This window comes from Nerophis ophidion, linkage group LG26 (genome assembly GCF_033978795.1).
Source record: "Nerophis ophidion isolate RoL-2023_Sa linkage group LG26, RoL_Noph_v1.0, whole genome shotgun sequence".
Lineage (NCBI taxonomy): Eukaryota > Metazoa > Chordata > Actinopteri > Syngnathiformes > Syngnathidae > Nerophis > Nerophis ophidion.
In genome coordinates this window covers 11,605,102-11,615,101 of record NC_084636.1, presented here as the reverse complement: position 1 = coordinate 11,615,101, position 10,000 = coordinate 11,605,102, and the positions used below count along the sequence as shown (strand labels likewise).

General features: G+C 40.1%; 1 protein-coding gene across 3 annotated transcripts in view; it reads left to right on the top strand.

The window, feature by feature from the left end:
- osbpl1a (oxysterol binding protein-like 1A) overlaps positions 1-10,000 on the top strand; it is a 255,624-nt gene that overhangs the window by 174,892 nt on the left and 70,732 nt on the right. For all 3 annotated transcript variants that reach the window (XM_061888874.1, XM_061888875.1, XM_061888876.1), the window contains one exon: positions 1,760-1,866. In XM_061888874.1, the coding sequence (XP_061744858.1) occupies positions 1,760-1,866 (107 nt within the window). The remainder of the gene's footprint in view (positions 1-1,759; positions 1,867-10,000) is intronic.

The following is a 10,000-nucleotide window of genomic DNA, read 5'->3' as shown; positions in this document are numbered from 1 at the left end:
ATCCCCTCCTTACTCTGGTCCGGCTGCACCAAACATTGATATAAATCCGTTTAATAAAGTCAAACACAAATAAGGCAACAGGAGAAGTATCCCATGCTTTTATTTTGTAAAGTAAATCTGTACCGCAAGTATGGGCATCTACGTCAACAATGGGGTTTGCCTGAGTAGTGACAGGACAACAAAAAAGACTCACTGAAAAAATTTATTGAGTATTTAATGATCAGGAAATGTAATAATAAGAACATTTACACGATATTCATGTATTATTTATTGTTGTATTAAAGTTCAAATATTGGCATTTATTTTGTATATTTTCTTGATTTACTGCCGGGGCGCTAATTAATTTAAAACCTCTTCTCACTCCGGCACTTACCAAAGGCATGCGGTAAATTTAGGCCTGTGCTTAAAAATTTGAGTGTGATGTAAGGATACCATCATGAAAAGCACATTTAATAAAAAAAAACATTATGATGGTCTTACCTTTACTTGTAAATGAAGTCCATGTGCAGCTCCTTCTGATCAAAAGCATCGATAACTTGCTTATAGAAGTCTTCTTTATCTTTCTACAGTTTTAAAAGTCTCTTTGTCTCGATGGAGATCTTCCTTTATTACCTCCTGCTTCGATTGAAAGTCCAGTTTAGAAAACTTGTTTTATTTTAGATATGTAATCCTCCATGATAAAAGTGCAAGCGAGAGGAAAAATAAACACACGCTGCTCACTCTTGCTGCTTGGTGTCACTTCTTCTGCAGCCGAGTATTCGGAAGAAGGATCACTAGCTCCCTCTACCACCAGGAGGTGGGAGTCATTTAATGACTCATATTTGACACACGCAGCTACGGTATATTGATAAAGCATAGCTGCTTACTGTTCTTTTTAGCATATTCAATAGCTTGGACCTTAAATCATACTGAATAGCTCTTAATCTTCTTCCCTTTATGCGATTTCAAATTATTGAATTCGGGCCTCCTCCATTTTGAAAATGATGACAGGTGAAGTGTCACTCGTGACGTGACGAGTTTGACCCGGGGGAAATCCTAGGCATATGCTAATTATTTGGCAATTCAAGGAAATACGGTATATTGAACTTCTTAGCATATTTTGGCCTAAATTAGATTGGTTTAAGTGTGTTTTGAAAACACATGACAAATATTAAATTGGCTTCACGGTGGCAGAGGGGTTAGTGCGTCTGCCTCACAATACGAAGGTCCTGCAGTCCTGGGTTCAAATCCAGGCTCGGGATCTTTCTGTGTGGAGTTTGCATGTTCTCCCCGTGAATGCGTGGGTTCCCTCCGGGTACTCCGGCTTCCTCCCACTTCCAAAGACATGCACCTGGGGATAGGTTGATTGGCAACACTAAATTGGCCCTAGTGTGTGAATGTGAGTGTGAATGTTGTTTGTCTATCTGTGTTGGCCCTGCGATGAGGTGGCGACTTGTCCAGGGTGTACCCCGCCTTCCGCCCGATTGTAGCTGAGATAGGCGCCAGCGCCCCCCGCGACCCCGAAAGGGAATAAGCGGTAGCAAATGGATGGATGGATGGATCTTAAAATCTTCCAATATAAGGCACTCGGTGGGGACCATTTGGACGCCCCTACTTTTGATGCGCTTATGAGTTATTGACTCACTGCTCGTTTGACCCACTGGGGTTTTTTTGCATGTGTTTTCTTTAAAGTTAAAGTTAGATTTCACTATGTCCTCCTTGCTTTAGAATACAATTATAGTCCTTTGTTGCCCTGGTCTTACGGTTTTTCCTCTACCAGGGTGTCCGTCCACCATGTTGCAGAAGGTTCAGGAACTCTGTGACCTGTCGCGCGAGACCCGTTCCAACCTGGGTGTCTGTCTCGGACTTTTGTCCAAACAGGAAGTGGTAAGTCACTCTTTGCATGTATGTGCCGGGTGATTGTTCTACCGTTATTGATAATATATTTTGCAACACTATTAAAAATGAAGCCAGAACCAAAAGACACTAACTAGTACCTCAACTTGCTAGCTCAATTTATTTCTGGTAAACATATTTGGCAATTTACATTAAGGAATAGCATGTGCTAAAATGTGCACATTTCAACATACACTATATTGCCAAAAGTATTTGGCCACCCATCCAAATATATATGTGTGTGTATATATATATATATATATTTGTATGATTTGTATGATTTGTAGACTATATACTATATTTATATATGTATATATGTGTATATATGTACGTATATTTCTATATATGTGTATGTATGTATATATATATATGTATATGTATATACATTTATTGTATATGTATATGTATATACATATATATTGTATATGTATGTATGTATATATATATCTTTATACGTGTATATATATGTATATATATGTATGTTTATATATATGTGTATATATATTTATATGTATGTGTATATATATATGTATACGTATAAATATATATATATATATACATATATATATGTATATATATGTATGTGTGTATATATATATATATATACATATATATGTATATATATGTATATATATGTACTGTATGTATATATATATATATATATTTGTATGATTTGTATAATTTGTAGACTATATACTATATTTATATATGTGTATATATGTACATATATTTATATGTATATGTGTATATATGTATATATATATATATGTATATATATATGTATATATATATATATATATATGTATATATATATACATATATATGTATATACGTATATGTATATACATATATTGTATATATATATGTATATACATATATATTGTATATGTATATATATATATATATATGTTTATACGTATATATATGTATATGTATATATATGTATGTTTATATGTATGTGTATATGTGTACATATGTGTGTATATATATATATATGTGTGTATATATATATATTTATATATATATATATATATATATTTATATATATATATATATATATATATATATACATACATACATACATACAGTCGCAATCAAAAGTTTACATACACTTGTAAAGAACATAATTGTGGGGCGGTATGGCTCGGTTGGTAGAGTGGCCGTGCCAGCAACTTAAAGGGTTGCAGGTTCGATTCCCGCTTCCGCCATCCTAGTCACTGCCGTTGTGTCCTTGGGCAAGACACTTTACCCACCTGCTCCCAGTGCCACCCACACTGGTTTAAATGTAACTTAGATATTGGGTTTCACTATGTAAAGCACTTTGAGTCACTTGAGAAAAGCGCTATATAAATATAATTCACAATTCACATAATGTCATGGCTTTCTTGAGTTTCCGATAATTTCAACAACTGTTATTTTTTTGTGATAGAGTGATTGGAGCACATATTTGTTGGTCACAAAAAAAATTCATGAAGTCTGGTTCTTAAAGGAATCTATTATGGGTCTACTGAAAATCTGCTGGTCAAAAGTATACATACAGCAATGTTAATATTTGCTTACATGTCCCTTGGCAGGTTTCATTGCAAAAAAGCGCTTTGGTAACCATCCATCTTGAGTTTTTGTCAACTCCTTTTGATAAAATTGGTGCAGTTCAGCTAAATTTGTTGGTTTTTTGACATGGACTTGATTTTTCAACATTGGCCACACATTTTAAGTCAAGACATTGGGAAGGCCATTCTAAAACTTTGATTCTAGCCTGATTTAGCCATTCCTTTACCACTTTTGTGTTCTGGGTCATTGTCCTGTTGGAACACCCAACTGTGCCCAAGACCCAACATCCGGGCTGATGATTTTATGTTGTCCTGAAGAATTTGGAGGTAATCCTATTTTTTAATTGTCCCATTTAAAGCATTAGTTCCATTGGTTGCAAAACAGGCCCAGAGCATAATACTACCACCACCATGCTTAACGGATCAACTTTTGTTTCATCTAACCACAGAACATTCCTCCAGAATGCGTTATCATTGTCCTTGTGATGGCAGATGAAACAAAAATTGAGCTGTTTGGCCACCAGTCAAAAAAGTTTGGGGACCCTGTATTAGTGTTACAATCATTTATTTTTCGTGGTCTGATTGAGATTAATTAATTTGTTTCGGTCGTGGAAGTTCAGTAATAGTTTTTGGCAAAGTCCTGGAAATTCACTGATGGAAATACAAACCCCGTTTCCATATGAGTTGGGAAATTGTGTTAGATGTAAATATAAACGGAATACAATGGTTTGCAAATCTTTTTCAACCCATATTCAATTGAATGCACTACAAAGACAAGATATTTGATGTTCAAACTCATAAACTTAATTTTTTTTTTGCAAATAATAATTAACTTAGAATTTCATGGCTGCGACACGTGCCAAAGTAGTTGGGAAAGGGCATGTTCACCACTGTGTTACATCACCTTTTCTTTTAAATACACTCAAAAAACGTTTGGGAACTAAGTAAACTAATTGTTGAAGCTTTGAATGTGGAATTCCTTCCCATTCTTGTTTTATGTAGAGCTTCAGTCGTTCAACAGTCCGGGTTCTCCGCTGTTGTATTTTACGCTTCATAATGCGCCACACATTTTCGATGGGAGACAGGTCTGTACTGCAGGCGGGCCAGGAAATCACCCTCACTCTTTTACAACGAAGCCACGCTGTTGTAACACGTGGCTTGGCATTGTTATGCTGAAATAAGCAGGGGCGTCCATGATAACATTGCTTGGATGACAACATATGTTGCTCCAAAACCTGTATGGACCATTCAGCATTAATGGTGCTTTCACAGATGTGTAAGTTACCCATGTCTTGGGCACGAATGCACCTCCATACCATCACAGATGCTAGCTTTTTAACTTTGCGCCTATAACAATCCGGATGGTTATTTTCCTCTTTGTTCCGGAGGAAATCGCGTCCACAGTTTCCAAATATAATTTGAAATGTGGACTCATCAGAACACTTTTCCACTTTGCATCAGTCCATCTTAGATGAGCTCGGGCCGAGCGAAGCCGGCGGGGTTTCTGGGTGTTGTTGATAAATGGGTTTTGCTTTGCATAGTAGAGATTTAACTTGCACTTACAGGTGTAGCAACCAACTGTAGTTACTGACAGTGGTTTTATGAAGTGTTCCTGAGCCCATGTGGTGATATCCTTTACACACTGATGTCGGTTTTTGATGCAGTACCGCCTGAGGGATCAAAGGTCCGTAATATCATCGCTTACGTGCAGTGATTTGTCCACATTCTCTGAACCTTTTGATGATTTTATGGACCGTAGACGGTAAAATCCATAAATTCCATGCAATAGCTCGTTGAGAAATGTTGTTCTAAAACTGTTGGACAATTTGCTTACAAATTGGTGACCCTCACCCCATCCTTGTTTGTGAATGAGTGAGCATTTCATGTAAGCTGTTTTTATACCCAATCATGGCACCCACCTGTTCCCAATTAGCCTGCACACCTGTGGGATGTTGCATATAAGTGCATTTAACTTGCACTTAAAGATGTAGCCACCAACTGTATTTAGTGACAGTGGTTTTCTGAAGTGTACCTGAGCCCATGTGGTGATATCCTTTAGAGATTGATGTCAGTTTTTGATACAGTGCGGTCATTCAATGTTGGTTTCCGGCCATGCCGCTTACGGGGAGTGATTTCTCCAGATTCTCTGAACCTTTTTGATGATGTTATGGACCGTAGATGTTGAAATCCCTAGATTTCTTGCAATTGCACTTTGAGAAATGTTGTCCTTAAACTGTTTGACTATTTGCTCACGCAGTTGTGGACAAAGGGGTGTACCTCGCCCCATCCTTTCCTGTGAAAGACTGAGCATTTTTCGGGAAGCTGTTTTTATACCCAATCATGGCACCCACCTGTTCCCAATTAGCCTGCACACCTAGGGGATGTTCCAAATAAGTGTTTGATGAGCACTCCTCAACTTTATCAGTATTTATTGCCACCTTTCCCAACTTCTTTGTCACGTGTTGCTTGCATCAAATTCTAAAGTTAATGATTATTTGAAAAAAAAAAAAGTTTATTAGTTTGAACATCAAATATGTTGTTTTTGAAGCATATTCAACTGAATATGGGTTGAAAAGGATTTGCAAATCATTGTATTCCGTTTATATTTACGTCTAACACAATTTCCCAACTCATATGGAAACGGGGTTTCTACACATGATTCTGCACAGATCAACTTCCAATGATATTCTTTGGAAAGGCTAGAAAAGATTCATCTTCCGGAACTCAAATGTGTCGCCAACTGTCTCGGTCATGCCGTCTCGTCTCGTTTCATCTCAAAACCAAGATTTGGGTCTGTGATCGCCGGAGGCCAAACGGGCCGCCAGATCTTCCAAATGTTGTGGGTGTGGGAGCCATGCCAGGACTTTCAGGGTTTTGACACCTGGCCCGGGCCTTCCGTCACTCAGCTGCCCGAGCCTTTTCAGATCCGCGCAGTCGGCGGGCGCGATTTAAACAAAATCGACCCACGCAATCCCCCAACCGTCTATTTGCTCCGTCTCGGTAGGAACGACCTGAATATTCCCCACCACAGCCGGCGTCGTCGGGGTGTGCGTCCTTCCCTGGCGAGGCGGAGATTGCGAATCGTTCCCTACGGAGAGGCCGAAGTTCCCCCCTTTCAAGTTCCCTGTGGCGTCATCTTTCATTAAACATCATTTCCCGCCGGCTTCACCTCGCCTCGTCTGGTGTTATTCCGCACTTTAGTGTCGATATTCCCTCACTTCCCCGTGCTTGTCTTTTTCCAAATCAAACCATCAGGTGAGATGCGTTAGGGTGGCACGCGGCTGATATTCTCCCTATTACCCAGGCGGCTTTGGCTAATGCTGGATGCGAGTCCATTACCCGTCATTTGAGCTCCACTCCTCCCGGGGAGTCATATTCCTTGCAGGCACTGTGAGGCAGCTGTGTTACCATTACACCTGACCCTGTCTCGCCGCTCTCAGCTGCATGCCCATCTTGCCATAATGATGGGGACGGTGCAAAGGTGCACACACACACACACGCACACACATACACACACATTCTCGTATTTCTAACCTTCTTGAGACCTCTTTAGGACCACCCTTTCTAGATATATAAAGATTTATATTTACAAAATTAGTAATACACTATAGTCCCAAAAGTATTTGGCCACTAGAGATGCGCAGTTTGCGGTCTCGTCCGCTGATAAACCACGGGTCGGGCGGTTGACATGACGAAAAAATAGATTATAATTAGACTTGGGCGGTAAGCGGTTGAGCCATCCGGAAATATTTGATATACACGGTTCTGGGATCGGTATCCTTTCCCACTCAAAGATCCATTTTAGACCCGTGTCATAATGACTGCCGGCAGTCACCCAGATAATAAGTATTAGGGCGTGCTATGAAGTCATTGACTTAGTCGCCTACTACAACGTGTACGATCTGCTTGCCAGTCCAGCATCATGTTGTGTGTTGCTTCCGCGGCAACACGCACACGACTGCAAGGCATACTGGGTGACACAGAGTACACTAATGGTTGTGATATAAACAATTTTAACTCTCTTAGTAATATGCGCCACGCTGTGAAGCCACACCAATTAAGAACGACAACCACATTTCGGGAGAACATCCTCACAGTAACACAATATAAACGCAACACAACAAATACCCAGAATCCTTTGTATTCATGATACTTCCAGACTATCTTATACACCCCGCTAGCAGCAATTCTCCCCTGTGCGTCAGTAAGGTGGGCGGGGATGGGAGCGCGGGGGTGTAAAATATATTCAGGAAGTCTTAAAGATACAAAGGATTCTGGGTATTTGTTATGTTGCGTTTATGTTGTGTTACTGTGAGGATGTTCTCCCGAAATGTGTTTGTCAATCTTGTGTTGTTTGGCTTCACAGCATGGCGGATATTAGTAAGTGTTAAAGTTGTTTATATCACAACCATCAGTGTACTCTGTATCACCCAGTATGCCTTTCAATCTTGTACGTGTGATTGCGGAAGCTGCACACATGTTGCCAGATTAATAATCGGTTTGTACATGTTGTTGAAGGTGTCAAAGGCAATGGCTTCACAGCACGTCCATATTCTTGTCATCAGGATGAACGCTATTGGATAGTCGCGAGAACGTTAGCGGCTCCAATTGTCTTCATTACTCTGTGAAACAAGTTTAAATAGCTCTGTGAGTGGTAAAGGCGGCCGACCACTGATGTATTTCAGCGGGCGGTTGGCGGGCGGGTACGGGTCTGATAAAATGTTGGTTCAGGTGGACGGCAGGTGAATGATTACTTTGGTGATGCGGTTGCGGATGATATAATTGCCTATCCGCGCATCTCTAACACATACACATACACACTCATTCTCGTATTTCTGACCTTCTTGAGACCTCAGAAAAATGCCTACCTCTTTAGGACCACCCTTTCTAGATACATAAAGATTTCTATTTACAAAATTAGTAATACACTATAGTCCCAAAGTATTTAACCACTACAGATGCGCGGTTTGCGGTCTCATCCGCGGAGTCCGCGGATAAACCACGGGTCGGGCGGTTGACATGACGAAGAAATAGATTATAATTAGATCCGGGCGGGTGGGCGATTGAGCCATCCGGAAATATATGATATACATGGTTCTGGGATCGGTATCCTTTGCCATTCAAAGATACATTTTAGACATGGGTGTCAAACTCTGGCCCGCGGGCAAAATTTGGCCCACCGTTTAATTTCATTTTGCCCTTGAGGCAATATCAAATTAACATTAAGGCTGGCCTGCCGGTAACACCAAAATCACCGCTAATACTCATACTTGCCAACGCTCCCGATTTTCCCAGGGAGACTCCCGGAGTTTAGGGCCCTTCCCGAAAATCTCCCTGGGCAACCATTCTCCTGATTTCCACCAACAATATTGGGAGCGTGCTTTGAAGGCACTGCCTTTAGCGTCCTCTACAACATGTCGTCACGTGCTCTTTTCCTCCATATAAACAGCGTGCTGGGCAATTCACATAATATATGCGGCTTCCACACACACATATGTGAATGCCACGCATACTTGGTCAACAGCCATACAGGTCACACTGAGGGTGGCCGTATAAACAGCTTTAACATTGTTACAAATATGCGCCATACTGTGAACCCACACCAAACAAGAATGACATAACACATTTCGGGAGAACACCTGCACCGTAACACAACATAAACACAACAGAACAAATACCCAGAACCCCTTGCAGCACCAACACTTCCGGAACGCCACAATATAAACCCCTCGCTACCACCAAACCCCGCCCACCACATTTTTATTTTATTTTAGAATTTATTAGCCCGTGGAAAAAGTTCATGTTGATATTTATCTCAGAAGGCTGCAAATAGAAAAGAGGCATTAATTTTTTTAATTACATTTTATTTAATATACCACTGATGTTTTTTCGTTTGTTTTTTGAAAGTTGATTTTGCACTATTATGTTATGTAAGCTCTGCCTGTTCCATGGGAGGAAGCCCGAGTACCCGGAGGGAACCCACGCAGTCACGGGGAGAACATGCAAACTCCACACAGAAAGATCCTGAGCCCGGATTAGATAGATAGATAGTACTTTATTGATTCCTTCAGGAGAGTTCCTTCAGGAAAATTAAAATTCCAGCAGCAGCGTACAGAGTTGAGATCAATTTAAAAAAAAAAAAGTAAAAAGTAAATAATGGGGGTTTAAAAGGAACCAAAATAGAGAAATATTACAAAAAGAATAAAAACAATGGGAATAACAATATAACAGTAAAATAAGAATATAACAAGACAAAGTAGGCAGTAGTCAGGACCTTCGTATTGTGAGGCAGATGCACTAACCCCTGTTACACCGTGCTGCCGTATTTAAGCCTTGCTTGTCCAATATTCATTGCAAAACTTGTTCGGGTCCCTATTAAAAGGTTAATTTGTTCAACGCTGGCCCGCGGCTTTGTTCAGTTTTAAATTTTGGCCCACTCTGTATTTGAGTTTGACACCCCAGATTTAAGACCTGTGTCATATTGACTGCCGGCAGTCACCCAGATAATAAGTATTGGGGCGTGCTATGAAGCCATTGACTTTGTCGCCTACTACAACATGTACGATCTGCTTGCC